The sequence below is a fragment of the Trichomycterus rosablanca genome, chromosome 2 (genome assembly GCF_030014385.1).
Source record: "Trichomycterus rosablanca isolate fTriRos1 chromosome 2, fTriRos1.hap1, whole genome shotgun sequence".
Classification (NCBI taxonomy): Eukaryota; Metazoa; Chordata; class Actinopteri; order Siluriformes; family Trichomycteridae; genus Trichomycterus; species Trichomycterus rosablanca.
In genome coordinates this window covers 33,960,863-33,988,065 of record NC_085989.1, presented here as the reverse complement: position 1 = coordinate 33,988,065, position 27,203 = coordinate 33,960,863, and the positions used below count along the sequence as shown (strand labels likewise).

General features: G+C 38.8%; 2 protein-coding genes across 2 annotated transcripts; both read left to right on the top strand.

Annotated features, from left to right (window-relative positions):
- The first annotated feature begins 1,387 nt into the window (after positions 1 to 1,387).
- On the top strand, positions 1,388 to 7,514 carry zbtb8b (zinc finger and BTB domain containing 8B). The gene is made up of 4 exons (XM_062990766.1): positions 1,388 to 1,473; positions 2,658 to 3,739; positions 6,314 to 6,471; positions 6,589 to 7,514. Exons 2-4 carry the CDS (start codon positions 2,683 to 2,685, stop codon positions 6,889 to 6,891), a joined length of 1,518 nt encoding a protein of 505 aa, XP_062846836.1. The 5' UTR covers positions 1,388 to 1,473; positions 2,658 to 2,682; the 3' UTR covers positions 6,892 to 7,514.
- Positions 7,515 to 14,604: 7,090 nt separating this feature from the next.
- On the top strand, positions 14,605 to 27,095 carry LOC134332766 (tissue alpha-L-fucosidase-like). The gene is made up of 8 exons (XM_063014566.1): positions 14,605 to 15,058; positions 20,463 to 20,597; positions 20,667 to 20,804; positions 20,992 to 21,097; positions 23,856 to 24,056; positions 24,171 to 24,361; positions 24,808 to 24,907; positions 25,388 to 27,095. Exons 1-8 carry the CDS (start codon positions 14,700 to 14,702, stop codon positions 25,517 to 25,519), a joined length of 1,362 nt encoding a protein of 453 aa, XP_062870636.1. The 5' UTR covers positions 14,605 to 14,699; the 3' UTR covers positions 25,520 to 27,095.
- The last annotated feature ends 108 nt before the right edge of the window (positions 27,096 to 27,203 follow it).

Below are 27,203 nucleotides of genomic sequence, written 5' to 3'. Positions count from 1 at the left end.
ACTGTCCCACCTACTGGGGGAGCACAGAGAGAGCTGCACACTAGAAGCACTCTACACACACACCTGCCACCAGGTGAGGGAAAGTGGGTGACCATGTCACACACACACGCACACACACATTTTTGTTCTTATTACTGCTTACTGTTCATTTTTTTCTCTTATATTGTTATTACCATTTGCACTGTTTTTCTCACATTTTTGTACACCGATCAGCCATACCATAAAACCACCTCCTTGTTTCTACACTCACTGTCCATTTTATCAGCTCCACTTACCATATAGAAGCACTTTGAAAGTCTACAATTACTGACGGTAGTCCATCTATTTCTCTACATACTATTTTAGCCTGCTTTCACCCTGTTCTTCAATGGTCAGGACCCCCACAAGACCTCCAGAGTCCAGAGAGTAGGTCTTAATTGGTTGTTGGATCATTCTCAGCCCTGCAGTGACACTGACATGGTGGTGGTGTGTTAGTGTGTGTTGTGCTGGTACGAGTGGATCAGACACAGCAGCGCTGCTGGAGTTTTTAAATACTGTGTCCACTCACTGTCCACTCTATTAGACACTCCTACCTGGTTGGTTCACCTTGTAAATGTAAAGTCAGAGACGATCGCTCGTTTATTGCTGCTGTTTGAGTTGGTCATCTTCTAGACCTTCATCAGTAGTCACAGAATGCTGCCCACGGGGCGCTGTTGACTGGATATTTTTGGTTGGTGGACTATTCTCAGTCCAGCAGTGACAGTGAGGTGTTTAAAAACTCCATCAGCATTGCTGTGTCTTATCCACTCATACCAGCACAACACACACTAACACACCACCACCATGTCAGTGTCACTGCAGTGCTGAGAATCATCCACCACCTAAATAATACCTGCTCTGTGGGGGTCCTGACCATTGAAGAAAAGCATGAAAGGGGGCAAACAAAGCATACAGAGAAACAGATGGACTACAGTCAGTAACTGTAGAACTACAAAGTGCTTCTTAATGGTAAGTGGAGCTGATAACATGGACAGTGAGTGTATTTTTATTACTATTATTATTGTTGTTGGTTTTTTTATTTTACTTAATTTTTTTATTATATTTTCTAAAAATGGTACCATGCTTTGGCAATACCAATGTTCATATTTTGTCATGCCAACAAAGCTACGTTTGAGTTTGAGAATGGTACCCTGTTAGTTCACATACACTGTTAGTTGATGAATATTGTAATCACTAATTGTTCCACCCCTGTGGTGTGTTTCCCTTTTCACCTCTGACTGTGTTTGTGCCTTTACCTGATGTAAAAGAGAAGAGGAGAAAACACGCCCCCTACCTGCGTTTCTGTTTTTCATTGGATAGTGAGGGGGTCGTCATTTCTCCGTACGGCTGCTTAACAACAGGAAGTGGATACTACATTCAGCAATGAAAATAACGTCGGGGCATTAAAATTAACTAGCGAAACCGCCGAAACTTCTCGAACCTTCTTTAGCCGAGGTAATGTATTTAATATATCGCATTTTGTTTGTACATGTTTTAAGTTTCAAAGAAACGGGGATAAAAGTCTTGGTAGCTAGCATGCTTGCTAACTTAGCGACCCACATAACTGCTACATGGCTAGGTGGTCAATGGGTTCATCACAGTGATTGGCCTTTAAATTCTGGTCACAGTTTCTTAAATGTTTTCCGCCTTTTATCTACTAAATTATCAGTAATTTCTTTCGGAATAAATAAAGTATCTATCTACCTACCTACTAACCTACCTATCTACAAAATAACCCAATAACAGTCAAACAGTCAAAAAAGGTTTCCTCAAACTGTTTCCCTCTCAGTGTGTCTAGCTATTTAAATATCTAGATGAGGGGCAGAACGGTGGCTAAGTGGGTAGCCCTGTCACCTAACAGCAAGAAGGTCCTGGGTTCGATCCCCAGGTGGGGTGCTCTGGATCCTTTCTGTGTGGAGTTTGCATGATCTCCCCGTGTCTACATGGGTTTACTCCGGGTGCTCCGGTTTCCTCCCACAGTCTAAAGACGTGCAAGTGAGGTAAATTGGAGATACTAAATTGTCCATGACTGTGTTCGATATAAACTTGTGAATTGATGAACCTTGTGTAGTGAGTAGCTACTGTTTGCTGTCCTGAATGTAACCAAAAGTGTAAAACATGACGTTAAAATCCTAATAAAAAACCCCCCATCTATCTACAAACCTACAAAATAACCCAATAACAGTCAAACGTTGGAATGTTTTTGTTTTGCGAGTTTGTGCCAAAAATGCAGGACAATATAGTAAGTCAAATCAGCCAAAGTACAGCAAACCGTTATCATTTAGAAGAAAGAGCTTCCACTTTCTGGTAAGGCTTTCAACAAGATCATATATTTTGTCTGTGGGAATTTGTACCATTTCAGTTACTACTATGACTAGTTTTCCCACACCAACTCCAGACTCATCAAACCATGCTTTGTAAACAAAAGCACACCAATGTCAGAACAGAAAAAGGTTTCCTCAATTTGTTTCCCTCTCAGTGTGTCTAGCTTTAAAATAAATACATTTTACCCATATGAATCTCCAATTTTCTCTGCATTTGAAGGTTAAACAAGTGTTAATTTTATGCTTCTGTTATTAAACAAGTAATGTGACCATTTGATTATTTAGCATTTACAGTTCCTCTTTGATCTTTTACAGAATTACACGTCGAGGAGGCGCTTACATGGCAAAAATGGAGGTGCCCTCTTATCACGCGAAGCTTTTATGTGAGCTGAATGAGCAGCGTAAGAGGGACTTCTTCTGTGACTGCAGCGTTATCGTAGAGGGACGTGTATTCAAGGCACATCGAAACATCCTGTTTGCCAGCAGTGGCTATTTCCGGGCACTTCTAGTGCATTATTTGCAGGACAGTGGTCACAGACATAGCACGGCTTCACTAGACATTGTCACAGCGGACGCATTCTCACTCATTTTGGACTTTCTGTACTCGGGTCGGATAAACCTGTGCAGTGACAATGTGATTGAAATCATGTCTGCTGCCAGTTACTTGCAAATGACTGATGTGGTGAATTTTTGCAAAGGCTACATCAAATCCTCATTAGAGATCTGCAATCGGGGGAAGGAGGATCAAAAAGAAAAGATAAAAGAGACAGATGGACCTGCTGATAGTGGCACACCAGTTTTGGTCTCCAGTGTTCTAGCAGCATCCACTTCCCAGGCAGACAGAGGAACCCCACAGAGTATGGAGATGCTTAACTCAGTTGAGGCGCCGTCAGATATTCCGTCCACCCCAGCTGCAACCAGTAGCAAAGACTCAGAAAGTGAGAACTCACAAGGAGGATTTCCAAGCCATCCTTCAAGAAACACACCAGCTAAGAGTAGCACAGGCTCAAATATAGCCAACCCATCTTCTTCAGGGATGCTCGTGGACTTGATACATCCCAAGATTAAGTTTGAACCAGATGAGGAAGGTGAGTGTTCACTTGAAGCCAAGGGCATTGGCATCTATGAGGATCCAAGCCCTGGTGAAGACAGAACTCTCGGCTCAAGTCCTGCACCAAGCAGTGAGCCAACTTCCCTGCCTTATCCCAACTATCACATGAAGCAGTATGTAGACGTGTTGCTTCGTGGAGGAGCCAGCGCTCATCGAGATGAACTTGGGCCTCACTTTGCCCACAGTTTAGGAAGCAGTGGTGTAGCAGCTCGCATTGAAGATGGACTAGGACATGGGGGTTCCTACAGTATGGAGATACAGAATGACTGGTATATGGAGGATGCAGGTGAGCATTTTGTAGGCCAGTGGACAAGTAGATATTTAAACTCATGCACGCTCAGCATTTCTGGGATATTTCACGGCATTTGCCCCTTTAGGAAGAACTAAAATCTTATTTGGCTGTATTGTGTGCAAGTCCTTATACTGGGGCACATTTTGAATGTAGAATATGGTAATGTAACTTAGTTAATGTACAGCTATTAACTTAAAACTTTCATAAATGGTGTAAGGCCACTCAGTTGGCACAGTGGCATTTTATGCTATTGGTCAGCCAGGCGGCAACCTAGACAGGATTGGCTACACCCTTGCAATAGACTGGCACCTTGTCCAGGGTCGTCCAAATTTGCCCTCAGTGGTTCCCAGTGGAACCAGACTTGCCGCTATCCTGACCAAGATTAAGCTGTTCATTAAAATAATTTATTTCATTTCATGATGATTTATAATGCACATTTTTAACTAATGAAGTCATTAGGTAGTAGTCATTTTTCAAGTTGGAATGTGAAAATTTTTAGTAAGCATATGTCATTTTAGTGTGGGAGGTTTCATGGCTAAATTGGACCAGTTTGGTGGCCAATCTTCATTAATTGCACATTGCACCAGTAAGAGCAGAGTGTGAAGGTTCAATTAGCAGGGTAAGAGCACAGTTTTGCTCACAACATTATGTTGCACACAACATTATGGGTGACATACCAGAGTTCAAAAGAGGACAAATTGTTGGTGCACGTCTTGCTGGCGCATCTGTGACCAAGACAGCAAGTCTTTGTGATGTATCAAGAGCCACGGTATCCAGGGTAATGTCAGCATACCACCAAGAAGGACAAACCACATCCAACAGGATTAACTGTGGACGCAAGAGGAAGCTGTCTGAAAGGGATGTTCGGGTGCTAACCCGGATTGTATCCAAAAAACATAAAACCACGGCTGCCCAAATCACGGCAGAATTAAATGTGCACCTCAACTCTCCTGTTTCCACCAGAACTGTCCGTCGGGAGCTCCACAGGGTCAATATACACGGCCGGGCTGCTATAGCCAAACCTTTGGTCACTCGTGCCAATGCCAAACGTCGGTTTCAATGGAGCAGGGAGCGCAAATCTTGGGCTGTGGACAATGTGAAACATGTATTGTTCTCTGATGAGTCCACCTTTACTGTTTTCCCCACATCCGGGAGAGTTACGGTGTGGAGAAGCCCCAAAGAAGTGTACCACCCAGACTGTTGCATGCCCAGAGTGAAGCATGGGGGTGGATCAGTGATGGTTTGGGCTGCCATATCATGGCATTCCCTTGGCCCAATACTTGTGCTAGATGGGCGCGTCACTGCCAAGGACTACCGAACCATTCTGGAGGACCATGTGCATCCAATGGCGGTGCCGTGTATCAGGATGACAATGCACCAATACACACAGCAAGACTGGTGAAAGATTGGTTTGATGAACATGAAAGTGAAGTTGAACATCTCCCATGGCCTGCACAGTCACCAGATCTAAATATTATTGAGCCACTTTGGGGTGTTTTGGAGAAGCGAGTCAGGAAACGTTTTCCTCCACCAGCATCACGTAGTGACCTGGCCACTATCCTGCAAGAAGAATGGCTTAAAATCCCTCTGACCACTGTGCAGGACTTGTATATGTCATTTCCAAGACGAATTGACGCTGTATTGGCCGCAAAAGGAGGCCCTACACCATACTAATAAATTATTGTGGTCTAAAACCAGGTGTTTCAGTTTCATTGTCCAACGCCTGTATTTCTGTAGATTTAGAAATTCAGCCTATTTAATGATATGTAAATAAGACTACATGAAATTGATGTACAAAAAGGATTAGTTTTGGATGTAAAACTGTAAAAACAATTATAGAAGTCTTTGCCAGAAATGTTAAGCGGCACTAGGCTAGTTAACATTTACATTTACATAACGAAAAGATTATAATGATAACAGTAATGTACAGGTGTAAACAATAATTTTTTTTTTAATGGTATTTTAATATTGTTCAGTTATAATTAGATACCAATATTCTGGATGAGGTACCACAGCAAAATGAGAAATGCCATTATGTACCATTTTTTTTATTTATGGCCTATAGCAATAAACAAACACCAGCATTATTAGTATTCCCAAATCCAGTCTAGCTTACTGTCCAGCATACCTGATCTAGACCATAAAGGACATGATAAGGGATAATATGCTGGATCAAGTGGGCTAGCCGGGTGATTATAACACACAGTTGGCTGAATGAGGTATGGCTGTCTGGTTGAAGGAGTAGGCATGAGTGCTTGAAGAATACAAAGTGAGGAGCATGGTCTTCCATCCATTCTGAGGCTGTATGTAAAAAAAAAAAAAAAAAAAAAAAAAAAAAAAACACATTGCATATTCACATGCCAAAGGGGGAGTGTGCTAGTGTATATCCAAATTAGGACAATGCAAAAAAGGAACAGAATTTCAACAGCAGTCAAATCAGTTAAACATTTATCCAAGTGGCCAATTTCTGCACACAATTGTTTTTTAGTGTTAAAATGGATCTTTACAGATGATTTTAAAAATGTTTTAAACAAGAGCTTTATTTTAAACTTCACTCTGTTTAATTAGGGAAACTACACAAGTGTCCATTCTGTCCATATGCGACCAAACAGAAGGGCATTTTGAAGAGGCACATACGCTGCCATACAGGAGAAAGGCCCTACCCATGTGACATCTGTGGAAAGCGTTTCACACGTCAGGAGCATCTACGCACACATGCTGTTACTGTAAGTCCATAGTCATTTTAAATCTTGATTCAGATTAAGTTTATCTGGAGTGGTTACATTTCATGACTTGGACATGTTGGTGTTACCTACTTATAAATCTTCTTGTCTAATTGACAGGTTCATCGAGCAACGTGGCCTATCGTGTGTAAGGGCTGCAGGCGGGTATTCTCTGGGGCGGTTTCTCATGGTCTAAAACGCTTTGGCCTTTGCGATGGCTGCACTTGTGTCACTACAACCAATGAGGACTCACCCTCTATGAACATGAGTGGCCAGTCTGTTGTTATGGAGCAGGGCACAGCAGACTCTGACTGGCCTATATTTATGGTGGACGGAGATGAGGAACCCAGTGCTGGCACTGGGGAGGTGGATGACAAGAGAGAACTTCAGAGGCGGCTTGCTGAGGATGGACACATTCTGTAGTCATGAAGATCTGGTCTTCTGATCTGGTATTCCTGTTAAAACAACCATACAATGTTTCTGTTAAACAAATGATCAATGTGATTGAGCGGGCTCAATATTAAAATATTAGGCTTGTTACAGTGTGACAGTCGTTCAGTCAAAACAGTTATCTCACTGTCTGCATTTTTAAAATACATATTCAGATGCGTTGTAGTCCAATACAATTATTGCAGTTTATTTATTTATTTTTTCCTAATCACAGTGGCTTACATGTAACGAACAAATAATATTGATGTGGTTTATTCTGAAATATAGGAAGAACAACCCAATGCTTAACAATGCTAGTGCAATGTATTGCATCTTTTTATGTCACAACCCTTGAATTACTAGACAATCAGTTATTTTAGCATATATTAATAAGAACACAACTTATTGTTTCTGAAATTTTTAGTTGCTTTATAGACTAATATACAATTAGACACTGCACTGTACAGCTTTGCACACACAGACTCACACAAAATAAAAAAGTAAAAACATTTAGGATAAATTCATGTAATCTGTGACCCTTCTCATGTAAATAAATGGCAGAAAATCTGAAAAATATCTGAATTCAGTCTAACCATTGAACAATAAAAAAAGTTTAACACTGGTATTCAAAAACAATGTCAGTCTCACATGTACTACATTTGTAGTGATCATTGTTATTTCATTCAAGGTATCTGTTTTATTTTTCATTGTATAATTTTAAATGCTTCTTAGTACCTTAAAAACATAAAACTGCTGAATGTCATTATACCTGGACAATGTCACACTGTAACCACTTTCATACAGACTTACATCAAGTGGGAGTTGAACACAAATTGTGGTAAAAGAAGTCTATCTAGTCAACCAATTAACGTATATAACTAATCATGTATATGGGTCCAAATTTTCACAGTTGGTTTAAATTAGGCCTGTAATGATGAAAACATTTTAGCAAGCAATTGTCATTAAGTGTGTTTCATGATTTGATTGTTTTATGTTACTGTTACATTTTTGGCTGTATCACATGTCTCTGTCATTGTGCTGATATTAGGCCATTGTTTGTACTTTTGCATTCGCTTGATGATTTATGTTTAATTTATTCATAGACGCATTACAGGGCTTCCATCAACAGAAGAATCCATTTTGCACAAAGGGCTGATAAATCATTCAACTCTAAATCACTTCAGTATCACATCCTAATTGACATGGTCTGACATGACAATAATGTATCACGTCCGAAATTTTTTTTTTTTTCTTGTCTATCCTCTCTCGAGTTCAAAATGCAGAATATATGTGTTTCTACATGAGTAAGTTTCAACCTACATACATTTTAAGCAAATGTAGCTTACTATTTATGAAGCAAAATTTGACACAGGATCATTATCACTACAAATTACACTAAAAAAAGACCAACTAATACATATTACATAACTTTTGCCTATAGCCGTATAGGAAAATTGATCTTTGGTGTAAGACTGTCTTACAGAATGGATGACTAATACTTTTTACTGTTGCCTTTTCACTTTCCTTCAAGTCGCCTATTTCCGTATGTGTCTTACTTCTTAATGTATTCTTTTTTCCACACAAGCTGACCCAGTAATTCCATAGAAGCATAGGTATTCTAGTCTGGGAAATAGCTATATGTCAACTAAATAGTATGTTAAAATACCTGCAACACTATTGCTTGTTTTAAATGTTGTAGAGCAACATTTGACCTCTGCTGCACATATGGCTTTTTGTAATACACATTAATAATGTTTCAAATAATAATGCAAAAGAATGCTGGTATTTATTAATGAAGGTTAAATGCACCAAAACTAATGTATTGATTGCAGCTATTTATGTGGACTATGTAATCAGAGAAGATGAATTTACTGGAAAATCAAGGCCATACGCCAATGCTGAAAATGTCATGTCACTCATTAGATTTGCAAAATGTTAAGATCTGTCAATGTTTCAATTAGTTGTTGATATGGCAAAAATGTTTTAGAATGGCAGTCCTAGCCAGCATTCAATTCATGGCTGCAGCCTTGGGAAAAGTCTATGTTTGTCATCTAAATTAACATATATATTGACAAGTACATGCCCACTACTAGCCAACTGTTTGTAGAGGATTGGGTATTAAGGTAGTAATTAAAATACACCTAATTGTTATTGTCTTAGTAGCAATACAAAAATGATTCGAATCTTGTGACTTGATCAGCTCCATCACAAGCAGTTAAATCATTACAGGCCAAGGTGAAATGAAATTATGTTAAGTCAGTTAATACAATAGTGATTATGTAACTGGATCTTTAGCTTTCCAAGTTTTTTTTTTTTTGGTATTTGAAGTGTCAGCATAATTTATGAATCTGACTGAATACTGACTGATGGTCAAGAAGGTAACCAATGTTTATGGTGGGTCAAGTAAAATTCACTATATATTAAAACAAAAATGGACTATTTTTTAAAATAAAAAAACAACTCCACATTTACTTGTTTATTATTTATCTTGCAAAATGTTAAGCATTGTTTAATACAGGTTGTATTGTACACGTACCTCCTCACATGCAATGCATTGATCTAAACGTGAAAGTAAATCTAAAAAAATTTAAACATTTGTTTAAAATGTTTATCACTAATCCTTCTACACTGTAAACTATGCTACATTTATATAAGAACTTAAAGACTTTCTTGCAGCATTAGCAGCCACCTTACATACCTTGACACCTTTTGAAATGTTGTATATATTGAGAACTAAACTGTATCTATCACAATGGAGTTGTGTTATTTATGGGTCATTGCAGTTATGGAGTGTAAGTAATGTATGACCAAAGTGCTACTTTTATAACTTTTCTAAGTTTTATTTAAGTTTATATGTAACAATTTCAATTTGCTTACCTGTGAACATGAAATGTGTGGTTTATTATAATGTATTCACAAATAAATGTTGGCTTCTAATACTTGGCCTCATCAAATACTGATCTGTAATCCAGTTTATGCATAGGCAAAGTTAAGTTTCCAGACCTGAAGGAACTGTAGGAACAGGTATAGTTTATTGTTATCACTTTAAAGCTATTACTGGGTTTAGGTGTTATAACCAGCAATCTTAGTCTTTACTAAAACAAATTAAAATTGAATGACCATTTAGGTCACCAAAATATTTTTAACAGTATACTAAGCTAAAGCAAAGACAGACTTAGGAAGGTTGCAACTAAAATGTGAATGAGATTTATGTTAGTGGCTGGAAACACACTGGAAAAATGTTTATTAAATTCATAAATAATTTTTATTTGCTCTAAAATGTGAATGTCCTGGTCTGACTAGACCTCAGAATCAGCAAGCTAACCGTGGTTACCTTCAGCTGCTCCCAAAGCCTCTCAGAAATACTGATGTTTCAATTTTCTGTTTACAAAAATATTTATAACAATTGACTTCTTGGAATGATTGTTTGTACCAGACTGCCTGGTATTGTAGAAATTATAATTATTGACTGCCTAGTATTGTAGAAACCAGACTTCAGTATTGTAGAAATTACTGATTGTATGCAGAACAGACTTTATAATACTGTACTTTTTTAACCTGCTTTCACCCTGTTCTTCAATGGTCAGGACCCCCACAGGACCACTACAGAGCAGGTATTATTTGGGTGGTGGATCATTCTCAGCACTGCAGTGAGTGTGTTGTGCTGGTATGAGTGGATCAGACACAGCGGCGCTGATGGAGTTTTTAAACACCTCACTGTCACTGCTGGACTGAGAATAGTCCACCAACCAAACATACTCGGCCAACAGCGCCCCGTGGTTAGCATCCTGTGACCACTGATGAAGGTCTAGAAGATGACCAACTCAAACAGCAGCAATAGATGAGCGATCGTCTCTGACTTTACATCTAAAAGGTGGACCTACTAGGTAGGAGAGTGTCTAATAAAGTGGACAGTGAGTGGACACGGTATTAAAAAAACCTCTAGCAGCGCTGCTGCGTCTGATCCACTCATACCATCACAACACACACTAACACACCACCACCATGTCAGTGTCACTGCAGTGCTGAGAATGATCCACCACCCAAATAATACCTACTCTGTGGTGGTTTTAATGTTATGGCTTATCAGTATATACAGAACAAAGTAACAAATGTAACAAAGTGAAAAACAACTACAAAAAAAACTATCCAGTGAGCAGTAGTTGTTCAGGCCAAGCTTCTTGGAAAGAAAGAATGAAATTTATAATGGCCACTTTAGCACAATAATGGGTCATGTGACAAAGCAAAGGTCCTCTTAAACTGGTTCAAACAACATGACAAATAAGTTGAATGTACTTTAATGACAAAAGTACAAAAATGCCAGGTTATAAAAATAAATGAACAATGATGATTGTTTTTTTTATACATATCCATTTTTGCAGGTTCATACATTATTTGCATGTTAGTTTTTTGCACATTTTAAATATTAAATACACATTTCTTGGCTATGATCATTTCTTCATGTTACTGTTTCCGCACATGGGTGGCACAGTGGCTTGATGCATAGCAATATCTCTTCACAGCAAGAAGGTCCTGGGTTTGATTTCCAGGTGGAGAGGTCCGGGTCCTTTCTGTGTGGAGTTTTCCTTTCTCCCTGTGTCTGTGTGGGTTTTTCTCCCACAGTCCAAAGACATGCAGTCAGGTTAATTAAACATACTAATTGAAAGTACCCCTAGGTGTGTGTGTTTGCCATGTGACTGACTGGCGACCTGTCCAGGGTGTTTCGTTAAGACTTCCAGACTCCTGAAAAGCTTTTACCCCTCCGCCATAAAAACACTAAACTCTCAAAACTTTGCATCCTAGTAAATAATGTACAATTTATAGGGACTGTGCAATAACTCTCTTCTTTAAAACCCACATGTATATTTTTGTATCTAGATGTTTATATGTTTGTTTGTAAATACAGTGTATCACAAAAGTGAGTACACCCCTCACATTTCTGCAAATATTTCATTATATCTTTTCATGGGACAACACTATAGACATGAAACTTGGATATAACTTAGAGTAGTCAGTGTACAGCTTGTATAGCAGTGTAGATTTTCTGTCTTCTGAAAATAACTCAACACACAGCCATTAATGTCTAAATAGCTGCAACATAAGTGAGTACACCCCACAGTGAACATGTCCAAATTGTGCCCAAATGTGTCGTTGTCCCTCCCTGGTGTCATGTGTCAAGGTCCCAGGTGTAAATGGGGAGCAGGGCTGTTAAATTTGGTGTTTTGGGTACAATTCTCTCATACTGGCCACTGGATATTCAACATGGCACCTCATGGCAAAGAACTCTCTGAGGATGTGAGAAATAGAATTGTTGCTCTTTCACAAAGATGGCCTGGGCTATAAGAAGATTGATAACACCCTGAAACTGAGCTACAGCATGGTGGCCAAGGTCATACAGCGGTTTTCCAGGACAGGTTCCACTCGGAACAGGCTTCGCCAGGGTCGACCAAAGAAGTCGAGTCCACGTGTTCGGCGTCATATCCAGAGGTTGGCTTTAAAAAATAGACACATGAGTGCTGCCAGCATTGCTGCAGAGGTTGAAGACGTGGGAGGTCAGCCTGTCAGTGCTCAGACCATACGCCGCACACTGCATCAACTCGGTCTGCATGGTCGTCATCCCAGAAGGAAGCTGACGCACAAGAAAGCCAGCAAACAGTTTGCTGAAGACAAGCAGTCCAAGAACATGGATTACTGGAATGCCCTGTGGTCTGACGAGACCAAGATAAACTTGTCTGGCTCAGATGGTGTCCAGCATGTGTGGCGGCGCCCTGGTGAGAAGTACCAAGACAACTGTATCTTGCCTACAGTCAAGCATGGTGGTGGTAGCATCATGGTCTTGGGCTGCATGAGTGTTGCTGGCACTGGGGAGCTGCAGTTCATTGAGGGAAACATGAATTCCAACATGTACTGTGACATTCTGAAACAGAGCATGATCCCCTCCCTTCGAAAACTGGGCCTCATGGCAGTTTTCCAACAGGATAACGACCCCAAACACAACCTCCAAGATGACAACTGCCTTGCTGAGGAAGCTGAAGGTAAAGGTGATGGACTAAACCCAATTGAGCACCTGTGGCGCATCCTCAAGTGGAAGGTGGAGGAGTTCAAGGTGTCTAACATCCACCAGCTCCGTGATGTCATCATGGAGGAGTGGAAGAGGATTCCAGTAGCAACTTGTGCAGCTCTGGTGAATTCCATGCCCAGGAGGGTTAAGGCAGTGCTGGATAATAATGGTGGTCACACAAAATATTGACACTTTGGGCACAATTTGGACATGTTCACTGTGGGGTGTACTCACTTATGTTGCCAGCCATTTAGACATTAATGGCTGTGTGTTGAGTTATTTTCAGAAGACAGAAAATCTACACTGCTATACAAGCTGTACACTGACTACTCTAAGTTATATCCAAGTTTCATGTCTATAGTGTTGTCCCATGAAAAGATATAATGAAATATTTGCAGAAATGTGAGGGGTGTACTCACTTTTGTGATACACTGTACATGTGTACATATATGTATATGTGTGTGTGTGTACATACATGTACAGTCAAGGAGATGCTCAAAAATTTCGTTGTGCACTGTGCAATGACAATAAAGGCATTCTATTGTATTCTATTCTATTCTATTCTTTTCTAAATACACTGCCTGGCCAAAAAAAAAGGTCACACTCTAAAATTTCGTTGGACCGCCTTTAACTTTGATTACGGCATGCTTTCGCTGTGGCATCGTTTCCACAAGCTTCTGCAATGTCACGACATTTATTTCTGTCCAGAGTTGCATTAATTTTTCCCCAAGATCTTGTATTGATAATGGGAGATCTGGACAGGTGGACATGTGAGAATTGAAGCTGTTTTTGCTGGTTAGCCGCACTGACAAGTGGTTGTCTTAAGGCTACACAGCTGTTTATCCCAATCCCTTAAGTTCCCTTCGCATTGTGCGTGTGGAAATGCTTTTACTTTCACTATTAAACATATCCCTGAGTTCTACTGTAGTTTTTCTACCATCTGATTTCACCAAACGTTTAAGTGATTTTTTCCGACCACATTCCTTCCTCGAAGATTATGTTTCCCCACTGTCCTTCCACTTTTTAATAATGCGTTGGACAGTTCTTAACCCTATTTTAGTAGTTTCAGCAATCTCCTTAGATGTTTTCTCTGCGCATGCCAATAATTTGACCCTTCTGAAACAGATGAACATCTTTTCCACGACCACAGGATGTCTTTCGACATGGTTGTTTAACAAATGAGAAGCTACTTACTGCATCAGTTAGAGTTAAATAACTTGTTGCCAGCTGAAACATAATCACCCATGCAGTAATTATCCAATGGGAGGCTCTTACCTATTTGCTTAGTTAAATCCAGGTGGTGACCTTTTTTTGGCCAGGCAATGTATTTGCAAGACATTTTACATTTATGTTTGTTGCAGGACCTGTCTGCTCACTGTATATATACTTGTCTTGCTATTTTAATTACATGTTTACTACTATTAGCATAAACCACGTGATTAGATGCTGAACTACATGTTGTGGTTCTAAACCTTGTACCTTGTTCTAACTCCAAATCACTCTAATAAAAATAGCGCATTTGAAGGCTGCGCAAATGTACAGCAGTAAGGACACGCCAAACGCGTTTTTTTTACAAACACGTGATGATTTCAGCCCGCTAGTCATATGATCGCAGCACAGGTGCAATGCGGAAGCATCCTTCAGTACAGACTGTGCTGATTGGCAGAATAAGCGCCAGGTTTCACTAGGAATTAGTCTTTGTGACAGAACTGACAGTCGCTTGGCTATAGTAAATGAAAGGATGAATGTGTTACAGTATGGTGGATCAGCACTGCTGCTGATTTGGACGCTTTTCTTTGTGTCGGTCTCTTCGGATCGCTACACTCCTGACTGGAAGAGCCTGGACGCCAGACCTCTGCCCCCATGGTACGACGAGGCCAAGTTCGGCTTGTTTGTGCACTGGGGGGTGTTTTCTGTGCCAGCTTTCGGAAGTGAATGGTTCTGGTGGAACTGGAAGGGTGCGATGAGTCCCGATTATATACTGTTCATGGCTAAAAACTACCCCCCTGGATTCACCTACCCTGAGTTCGCCCCCATGTTTAATGCCCAGTTCTTCGAACCCGACCAGTGGGCAGAGCTGTTCGAGGCTTCTGGTGCCAAGTGAGTGACTTTTTTTTTATTTTTAATAAAGTATTTTCTTCTACATGTAGTTTGCAGTAATCCTGTTTAAATAAGAACTATTCAGAACCAAAGTTGGAAAGCACTACCTTACAGGACACCCCTGTGAGGGGAAAGTTTGGACCAAACGTCTCTCACTTATTACTGGTCAAGTTCTCTCTACTGCTGAAATGACCAACCTGTGGTCCAAAAGGAAATAAGCTTTTTTCCCCATTTATTATTATAAGTAAAAAGCTTAACGTTGCATAATGTACTAAAAAACAACAGTAGGAGTAGGAGCACCAAACTTCTCTCACTTAATACTGGTCAGAAGTACTCTCTACTGGTAAAATGACCTGTGGTCCAAAAGCAAAGTAATCCTTTTTAAGTTAAGCAGCTGGTATGCCAATTCATGGAGACGGAAAATTTTATCTCGAGAAATTCTTTTGTTAGCTCTATTTGCATACACCATGTTCTTGACTTGCTTAAGGCTACATGGACTAACAGGCAGATAGTCAGAAAATACTATTTTTTTTGGAAGGAATGAGAATTCTGTCAGCTTTTTGGAACATGAGCAGTCTTGTCCTCTAGATCAGTGGTTCTCAAACTTTTTAGACCAAGTACCACCCATTATCAAACCAAAACTTCCAAGTACCACCTATGTTTCTCATCACAGAACCACATATGGCACACATTAATTAGGTGTGTGTGTATATATTAGTGGTGGGAATGATGGCTTCTTGAAGGGAGCCGGATCTTTTGGCTCGGTTCCTTTTAAAGAGCCGTTCAAAGAAATGGCTCTTCGTTCTTCGGGAGGCGCTACTGGGTAAACTATAAGACACCCCCGATATTAATATCAAATTTTGCTACCTTGCCTTAAATGAATTCCTAATTCAAACAACACTTAAACGAGAAAAAAAAGTTACTTCAAAAGGAAAAAAACTACAGAGAAGAGACGTCTCTGACTTTACATCTAAAAGGTGGACCTACTAGGTAGGAGTGTCTAATAAAGTGGACAGTGAGTGGACACGGTATTAAAAAAAGCTCCAGCAGCGCTGCTGCGTCTGATCCACTCATACCATCACAACACACACTAACACACCACCACCATGTCAGTGTCACTGCAGTGCTGAGAATGATCCACCACCCAAATAATACCTACTCTGTGGTGGTTTTAATGTTATGGCTTATCAGTATATACAGAACAAAGTAACAAATGTAACAAAGTGAAAAACAACTACAAAAAAAACTATCCAGTGAGCAGTAGTTGTTCAGGCCAAGCTTCTTGGAAAGAAAGGTTGAAATTTATAATGGCCACTTTAGCACAATAATGGGTCATGTGACAAAGCAAAGGTCCTCTTAAACTGGTTCAAACAACATGACAAATAAGTTGAATGTACTTTAATGACAAAAGTACAAAAATGCCAGGTTATAAAAATAAATGAACAATGATGATTGTTTTTTTTATACATATCCATTTTTGCAGGTTCATACATTATTTGCATGTTAGTTTTTTGCACATTTTAAATATTAAATACACATTTCTTGGCTATGATCATTTCTTCATGTTACTGTTTCCGCACATGGGTGGCACAGTGGCTTGATGCATAGCAATAACCCCCGATATTAATATCAAATTTTGCTACCTTGCCTTAAATGAATTCCTAATTCAAACAACACTTAAACGAGAAAAAAAAGTTACTTCAAAAGGAAAAAAACTACAGAGAAGAGACGTACTGTGATTGCATCGCATTAAGTTTCAGAACAATCCTCTCTTGTGCAGAGATGTGACTGTTTGTTTCTGCTTTAAAACATAAGCGCCATGAAATAATCAGATTTAACACAATTAAACAAGTTTATAGTTTATTTCTCAATTATTTTCCATTATACTACTAGCTCTCTCTCTCTCTCTCTCTGTGTGTGTGTGTGTGTGTGTGTGTGTGTGTCGCTCTCCGTGATACTGAAAGTGTTTCGGATTTGAATATCGACAATAAACAGCTCTTATTACAATTTACGATTAATTCCCTCTACTGATGTGAAGCTGAATGGGTGGATTACAGTCTAGAACTGCGCAGAAATAAAAGACTCGGTTCCTTTCGTTCATTTCAAAGATCCGTTCAATAGAATCGGATCGTTCGCGAACGACTCATCACTAGTATATCTGCAGTTACCACTGACCATTTCAGTGAGTGCGCCTGTTTAGCGGAGCGGCCTCGTGATGTCAGGAACGAGATCAGTGAGATTCAAACGCAGATCTGCTCTGATAAAAGCGAGAGAGCTACTGATAACTTTACTGATAACTTTACTGATAACTTTTCTGAAATTTGAGATGGAAACCGCGAACATGAAGTATAGACGTAATGAAGTACGGTGGCGTAGCCCCGAATATTTTTAAAAACACATTCGTTTTAATTAAACTGATTTTATTAAAACAGAATTATAAGAACTTTGAAACAGATTTTATTAGTAATTTCCACATTTTGTTTCATTTTTTTTTTTTTTTATAATTATTAAATTATTTTAATCAGCTCTAGATCAGTGGTTCTCAAACTGTGGTACGCGTACCACTGGTGGTACGTGAAGCAGCACGAGGTGGTACGCCAGATAATCTCGGAAAAGTAATTACATGCACCGAAAAAATAAATAATTTAATAATTATAAAAAAAAAAAAAAATGAAACAAAATGTGGAAATTACTAATAAAATCTGTTTCAAAGTTCTTATAATTCTGTTTTAATAAAATCAGTTTAATTAAAACGAATGTGTTTTTAAAAATATTCAGGGCTACGCCACCGTACTTCATTACGTTTATACTTCATGTTCGCGGTTTCCATCTCAAATTTCAGAAAAGTTATCAGTAGCTCTCTCGCTTTTATCAGAGCAGATCTGCGTTTGAATCTCACTGATCTCGTTCCTGACATCACGAGGCTGCTCCGCTAAACAGGCGCACTCACTGAAATGATCAGTGGTAACTGCAGATATACTAGTGATGAGTCGTTCGCGAACGATCCGATTCTATTGAACGGATCTTTGAAATGAACGAAAGGAACCGAGTCTTTTATTTCTGCGCAGTTCTAGACTGTAATCCACCCATTCAGCTTCACATCAGTAGAGGGAATTAATCGTAAATTGTAATAAGAGCTGTTTATTGTCGATATTCAAATCCGAAACACTTTCAGTATCACGGAGAGCGACACACACACACACACACACACACAGAGAGAGAGAGAGAGAGAGAGAGAGAGAGAGAGCTAGTAGTATAATGGAAAATAATTGAGAAATAAACTATAAACTTGTTTAATTGTGTTAAATCTGATTATTTCATGGCGCTTATGTTTTAAAGCAGAAACAAACAGTCACATCTCTGCACAAGAGAGGATTGTTCTGAAACTTAATGCGATGCAATCACAGTACGTCTCTTCTCTGTAGTTTTTTTCCTTTTGAAGTAACTTTTTTTTCTCGTTTAAGTGTTGTTTGAATTAGGAATTCATTTAAGGCAAGGTAGCAAAATTTGATATTAATATCGGGGGTGTCTTATAGTTTACCCAGTAGCGCCTCCCGAAGAACGAAGAGCCATTTCTTTGAACGGCTCTTTAAAAGGAACCGAGCCAAAAGATCCGGCTCCCTTCAAGAAGCCATCATTCCCACCACTAATATATACACACACACCTAATTAATGTGTGCCATATGTGGTTCTGTGATGAGAAACATAGGTGGTACTTGGAAGTTTTGGTTTGATAATGGGTGGTACTTGGTCTAAAAAGTTTGAGAACCACTGCTCTAGATAATAAATCAAAAAGAAATTGTTGTTATTTACCAAACAGTAAACACTCTCACATTGAGAAGTCCTAATGTGATAATAATGCTTCAAGACCCCCCCCATATTTTTTTAACATTATGATAAATTTGCGCTTTCTGCCACCATGTCATTTAATTGAATTAGAAGTCCATGTTTGATCTGTTTGACTTTTGTACAGGTAAATCACCACCGTTTAGCTGAAGTGGTGACTAAGTTGAAAATTCTTGTTGACATTCTTTTCACAATTTTTTTCTCAAAGTTATTGAGAATAACCTCTGCTTCTTTTATTGTAAATTCAGACTCTTTGCATTACAGTCATATCTCCTATTTCCAAGCTTATAATTTGCCTACTGATTGTATATTTTCAGGTTATCTTTTCAGCAGTAGATACTACTTACCAGTAATAAGTAAGAGAAGTTTAGTGTTCCCAGGTTGATTTAGTATGTTAAACCCCATTAAGCATTTTTGTTATAATAATAAATGAGAAGAAAAAGCTTAACATAGAAATTATTACATTCCTTTTGGACCAAATGTTTTGTCATATCAGCAGTAGAGAGTACCTATGACCAGTAATAAGTGAGATAAGTTTGGTGTTCCTAGGTCATTGTTTTAGTCTATTAAGCCAGCTTTAAACACTAAGTGTTTAGACCCCCCAATCATCAGCTAAATTTAAACAACAAGTTGAATATTAGAGGTTAGAACACACCATGATAGTGTACCAGCTAAAGAGAGTCCGTATGGAGTTTTCTTCCATTTATTTGTGTGTTTACTTGGGTATTCTGGTTTCTTCCAGTCTCAAATTTATGACTATATTGATTGTCCATTTATATTGCCACTATATTTGTATGAATGAATGTGTGAATGTGTATTTTGGATTTTAGGTTTAAAATGAGAAATAAAGCATGGCTTGTTGGTACAGATTGTAGAGTGGGTGCTGTACAGAAGGCTCCAGAGGGCATCGGTTTACCTTTTTGCCTCTGCCACTTTCTGTTGCTGGTTCAAACCACACCACAGACAAGCTGACACTGTTTGGTTCTTGAATAAATAAGCTTTAGATGCTTGTGTATGTATGTGTTTGTCACAATTGCTTGTCGCTTTGGGTGAAATTATCTGCTAGATGTCAACAGTGTAAACATAAAAACAGATTCCAGTTTCCTCCTACCTTCAAACAACACATGCAAGATCTACCCAAGAACTACCCTAAATTGCCCCTAGATGTGAGTGAGAACCCATGATTAAGTGGTTAGTAAAAGGAATATATGATTGAGTATGTAACAAGTAATTGACTTGAGAACTCAAGAAAGTAGCCTTTAATTTTAGTCAGATGTCTAGTTTTTTTAAATGTTAGATCAAATCCAGTGAGCACCCTTACTGCCATGAACATTGCTAATGTGTAACCATGGCATTAAACCCACAAAAAACAAAGAAAATGCAACAATACCGCAAAATATTCAAAGTATGTAATAAATGTACTGTAATGTATGTATTACATGATAAGTATTTATCTATTATAACATATACATTTATTTAAATTTAGAAACCACATACTCTGTATTGTATGTTACTATACACTGCACATGTCATAATGCAAACTGTGTTGATTATACAGGTATGTTGTATTCACCACCAAACACCATGAGGGTTTCACTAATTGGAAATCCCCAACATCATGGAACTGGAATTCAGTTGACACCGGACCTCACAGAGACCTCGTTGGGGACTTGGGAGCTGCCATTCGGAAAAGGTATGTGTGTTTTATGTCTGTGCTTAGATAAATACACATATATTGTACTTAATATTCTGTTTTGTGTAGGTCATTGCACTATGGACTGTACCACTCTCTGCTTGAGTGGTTTAATCCTCTCTACCAGCAAGACCAACAGTCAGGCTTCAAGACCCAAGACTTTGTTTATTACAAAACCATGCCAGAACTATATGATCTGGTCACAAGGTTAGCTGCACATTGTCACATGATGTGTTATAAAATTAGTTAAATATACTAAAGCTGTAACTGAAACCTCAAGATAAGATAAAAGTCAAATAATACATGGTTATGTTCATTGTTGTCTGCTCAAATTTGCATCTGTTAACAAGTTCGATTCAGGTTCAGGGCCATATATCTGCTTCTTGTATTTTAGGTACAAGCCAGAACTGATATGGTCCGATGGGGACTGGGGAGCCCCTGACACTTACTGGAACTCTACAGAATTTTTAGCTTGGCTTTACAATGACAGTCCAGTAAAGGTGAGAATTTGCCTGTGCTTTATGTGAAAGGATTATTAAAACAAAGCATCCATGATTCAACACATATAATACATTTTTAATAAAAATGGCATAACCCACTTATTTAAAATACAAAGAATGTGGGAAATAATAAAACTCTTAGTACTAGTGCTGGTAGTACATCATAATCTTGTTTATATAAAACAGTACATGCAACATGCAGTAGTGTAACAAAGGCTATGCTCAAAAGGAGAAGGAAGGAAAGCCAGTTCAAATAATTGCTACAAATTATGTTTTTGGTAGCTTTAAAAATTGCATTAAAACAAATAAACGGTAAAAATAAAAAAACGGTATAAAACAGTCTCAGGTCGGTATAGGTCATTCTCAGCACTGCAGTGACACTGACATGGTGGTGGTGTGGTAGTGTGTATTGTGCTGGTATGAGTGGATCAGACACAGCAGCCCCGGGGGTTTTTAAACACCTCACTGTCACTGCTGGACTGAGAACAGTCCACCAACCAAAAATATCCAACCAACAGCGCCCTGTGGGCAGCATCCTGTGACCACTGATGAAGGTCTAGAAGATGACCAACTCAAACAGCAGCAATAGATGAGCGATCGTCTCTGACTTTACATCTGCAAGGTGGACCAACTAGGTAGGAGTGTCTAATACTCTGAGTGGACAGTGAGTGGATATTTAAAAACTTCAGCAGCACTGTTGTGTCTGATCCACTCATACCAGCACAACACACACTAACACATCACCACCATGTCAGTGTCACTACAGTGCTGAGAATCATCCACCACCTAAATAATACCTGCTCTGTAGTGGTCCTGTGGGGGTCCTGACCATTAAAGAACAGGGTGAAAGCAGGTTAAAAATGTATGTAGAGAAACAGATGGACTACAGCCAGTAATTGTAGAACTACGAAGTGCTTCTATATGGTAGGTGGAGCTGATAAAATGGACAGTGAATGTAGAAACAAGGAGGTGGTTTTAATGTTATGGCTGATCAGAGTATATACATCTAACAATGAAATGTCTACTTTAATTATGTCTGATTGATTTAAAAATTTAAATTGTGACCGAGGGGAATACAAGGAAAAACTGTCTTTGTCTCAGACATTATGGAGAGCTCTATGTGTTTGCTTAGCACAGGGGTGCACAACTTCTTTTTACCAAGGGCCGATTTCACATAAACACCTAAACCAGAGGGCCACACATTTCATTTTTACAGATCTGTCCACATGAATTTGTAATACAGTTAGGGCTGGGTGATATTGAAAAAAAAAATCGATTATTTTCAAATGTATTATTGATTCTCGATTGCGATTGCAATTATTTGTTTTTTTTTGTATAATTCAATTGAAAAATTTTAATTTAAAAGCAAATGCAAAAATAGTAACAGCACCACCTAATTATCCTTTCAAGGAACTCAAACTTTATAACAATAACAATATAACAATAATTAACAATAATTTGAACAAAATAGACATCTTAATTAGCTATATCCTTTATATAGAAAACTCACAAACAATTCACTTTAAATAATGTGCAGCATAAGAAAAGTGCAAAACCACAAACAGTTCTTTACAGGTTTTTTAAAAGGAACACGAGCCTGTTTACTGTTTCCACCATATAAGTGAGTCTGTATCAGTATCTACACTGGGGGACATCGAATAAGCACTCAGCTCAGCTTTGATTTTGTCTTCTTGTGACTGGGGGGGTGGATGGACGGGGCACATTCCACATCTAACCATATGGACTACAATTCCCATGAGCCCCTGGACTGTCACGTGACTACCACATGTCCCCGGTCAGCCAATCCTGATCGCGCTCACCGGAGTTTTGATTCAATTCAGCTGTGTTCGGTTCCATGAATCTTATTTAAATTCTTCTGTTTTAGTCTCGTTGTGAAGTTTTGTCGATCGTGTTTGTCTCCTTATTTCTAAATCTAACCGTTACCGTGTATAATCCTTGTTGTCTTCCGTTTGCTGCCTGTCTGTTTATCCTCTGGTTTTGGACTCTGCAGGGTTTTGTACCCTGTTTTTGCCCTTTTAATATTAAACTTTCCCTGATTTATATTCCGCGAGCGTCTGGTCAGTTTCTGCCTCGTGACATGTTGGTATTTTAATAAAAATATAAAGTATGTAAACAATCGCGATTGTCACATTCTAACATCATGTGAAAACGTTCATTCTAACTAACAGAATTAATCGTGAAAATCGCCCAGCACTAAATACAGTTACATAAAATCAGGTAGTTACAAGAAATGTGTTGGTCTGACACCAACTGATTAATGTGGTCGCAAGCACAGCAGACAAGAAAATACCTGTATGTCCATTCAGGGTTACATTTGATATGCTCGAGATCCACTTTTCTTTGTTTACTCGTACTTGGTTTGGACAAACACATGGTACAGCTGAAGTAACTTGTATTTACATCATTTACTTTTCAGTCGCAATTTCATGGAATTACCCGGTGAATTTAAAGTGACAGCATCATTTATTTAAAAATGCATCAGCACTTCATTTGGCGGGCCGGATCGAGAGTTTTGCCGGGCCGGATCTGGCCCGCGGGCCGTATGTTGTGCACCCCTGGCTTAGCACATGCGCAACAGAGCATATGTAACACTAAACCTTACACATTTGGTTTCTTGGCTAAACACATGGTTACTCGGCAGCAAAAACATTAATTCTAACGATCAAGTGTTTGTTACAATCCCACACTATAAATAATCAGTTACAGTTAATCTCTGTGTAACTTCCTCTTTCTGCAGGATGTAATCGTGGTAAATGACAGATGGGGAGATGGAACCTACTGTAAACATGGCGGCTACTACAACTGTGCTGACAAGTTCACTCCATCTACATTGCCCGACCACAAATGGGAAAAATGTAATTCAATAGACACTCACTCCTGGGGTTACCGTCGAAACATGAGGCTCAGTGACATGATGGATTTACCCTCCATTATTAAGGTGAAGTATCATACTATCAAAATTACTTCATAGTATAGTCACATGATTGGAAGTGAATATAACTTTTAGTATTGTACCCAGAGCAGCCCTCACTTTACTTTCTCTATTTTGCAGGACCTTGTCTTCACTGTGGCTTATGGAGGAAACTATCTACTAAATGTCGGGCCTACATCAGATGGCATGATCCCAACCACGTTTGAGGAACGTCTCAGAGACATTGGTGCCTGGTTGAAGGTTAATGGTGAGGCCATCTATGCTACCAAACCATGGAGGGTCCAGGCAGAAAATGCCACTGTGCCAGTCTGGTGAGTTAAGAGTTGTGAGTCTTTGCACTTAGTAACACTTAAGTGTAGATATGGGCTGTAGTGTGAGTTTAAATGTGCTAGGTTCATTTGAAGTTTGACAGGTTTTACAAAATCTGATAAGATCATTGTTTAAGCCTTCGATACTCTAGGCTACTAGGCTAGAGTTTTTTTTTTTAAAGAGTACTGGACTTAACCCTAACTGTTAAATAACTTCCTGCAAATATAAAGTAAACATGGATGTGGGCAAGCTTGTACTGCTGATAATTGTATCAGTCTGTGCTGGCACACAAAATGTAAAGAGGAAAACAAATTTTAGTAAGGGCATGAGTACCCATATAGTCTATTTTTTGTGTGTGTTTTTTGTTTTAATAAAAGCACATTTTAAACATTAACATTTTTAATAAGAAAAGTTTAATTTGTTCTTGCTGTATTTTGCTTACTTTTAGGTACACTTCTAAAGGATCTACTGTGTATGCCATCTTTCTCACCAATCCACAACAGTCGTCTTTCCAGCTTTTCACACCCTTAACCTCAGAGAAAACAGTGGTGTGTATTATTAAGTCTTTTGTTTGTTTAAATTTGTAAATTTTAAAAATATTTCCTTTAATTTTTATTGTTTGTTATAACGAATGGCACGTTGGCTTGGTGGGTAGCACTGTCACCTCACAGCAAGAAGGTCCTGGGTTAGATTTCTTGGTGGACTTGGAGTCATTTCTGTGTGGAGTTTGCATGCTCTTCCAGTGTCTCTGAGGGTTTCCTCTGGGTGTTCCTATTTCCTTCCACAGTCCAAAGACATGCAGTCAGGTTAATTGGAGATACAAAATTGCCCTAAATGGGACTGTGTGTGTTGCCCCAGGTGACCATGCAGGGTGGTTTGTGAATTTTGCCCAGTGAATCGTACCCACCACGACACTGAATCAGATAAAGACAATAAATGAATGAATGATTTGTTAAAACAATTTGCATCATGGTTGTGATTTGTGCTGTTGTACTAAATCTTACAATATACACTTTTTTGTCTCTTAGGTCACTTTGTTGGGGAGTCCAAATCCTATAAAGTGGGCTCCCATGCATACATCTGGACTGACTATGTTGCTGCCAGAGCTGCCTTGCACTCCTGCTGGGGCCTGGACCATCAAACTGGATGGACTGGCCTAAACTGCTAATGTGAAATTTTTTTTCTTGTTTTTTTATACAAGGTTTGTAATTTTTGGTTGGGTTTTTGTAATTTTAGACATGCAGGAAAAGTGCCTTAATTTTTTTATTAAACATTTTAATTAAATGTTTTCCCAGGAATTTTTTAATGTCAATTTACCAGATAAATGTAAATATAAATGAGTCAGTAGTAGATTTGTTTGCTTCATGATCATGCACTAAAATTCTTACCCAGCTCTCTGCAAAACATTGTGTATGTAACCTTCTGCATCCTACAGTCATGCTAATCTGTGTCATCCAACTTCACTTACATTCACAGCATGACACAACAGTAAAAATACCTATAAACAGGAGTCCTAGAGAAAATAAGTGATGTTGCTCTCAGTTATGAAAGATGATATTTTTATCCATCTTGCTTAAAGCAAAAATAGGCTAAACAATAGGTTATCTAGAGTAGTGGTCGCAGACTGGTACCGGTCCGTGGGTCATTTATTACTGGGCTGCACAGAAAGAATAAATAATTAGAGATCGCTACAACAGCAATTAAATTTCCAATACTCTTCAGGTGTTATTGTCCCCAATCACCACTAGGTGGGAGCAGTGTCTCATTGCAGTGAAAAAAGCTCAGGATTCACACTGATTTTCCATTCTATAGCTATTCTATTTTAAATCCCCCCGCCCCCGCCGGTCCGTGAAATTATATCTTATATGAAACCGGTCCGTGGTGCAAACAAGGTTGGGGATTGCTGATCTATAAGGTTATGTATACAGTATATGGCCACTAGTAGCCTCCTTCAGGCACAACATGTGCAGCAGTTTGAAAAGAGATGGTGGCTGGCTTTATGTTGCTGTAAAATCTATCAAATCTGAGCCAATGCCAGTTCAGCAATTCTGGCCAACATCAAATCACTATTGAAAATCCTTAGTGGATTGGTGCATCCCTTGTTCTGCCATATTTTTTATTTCAACTGTACATATGTATTTTTTTTCTTTTTACACCGGCTGTCTTTCCTGATGCAATCCTCCTCTTTTTATCCATTCTTGGGACCCTCACTAAAAGCGCACTGACAAGTGTGTCCGTACAGATGCTCGACCGGCTAATAGCACTGCTGAGAACATCAGATCTCCGCAACTTGGTTGTAGTGGGCTGGCATACTTTACCGCTATGCCACCTGATCACCCTTTTTTGTTTTGTTTTACTATTTATGTTGTTTTTTTGTACTTTGCATCTGTGAAGTAACCTTGATCAGCCACCTGCCCCCCATGTTCACTACTTAGATATATTTAGTATTGCTCCCGCCATAATTTTTTTTAATAATTAAAAGAACCAATATTTTGATTTTAGCCATCAATCTAATGGTCAGTCTGGGTGAATATTTGCACTATGTAATAGCTCAATAATAAATCAATGTATCCCCACATCTAATGTATGGAATTATTATTTTTCTAAATGTTTGTTCTGTGTATTACAAATCAAACGTTTTAGATAAATATATTTTTCTGTGATAATTGTCAAACCTTTTTCTTCCAATAGAAAAATCTGGATGATTTGCAGCAATAAACATACTTTTTCATTATATGTTAAGATGTCTTTTTATTTTATTTATTTATTTTTCAATTTGTTTAAAGAGAAGCCAGTGAGCCAGATACAGTGTCTCAACCCCCTTCTCCTGATTCCCCAGAGGAG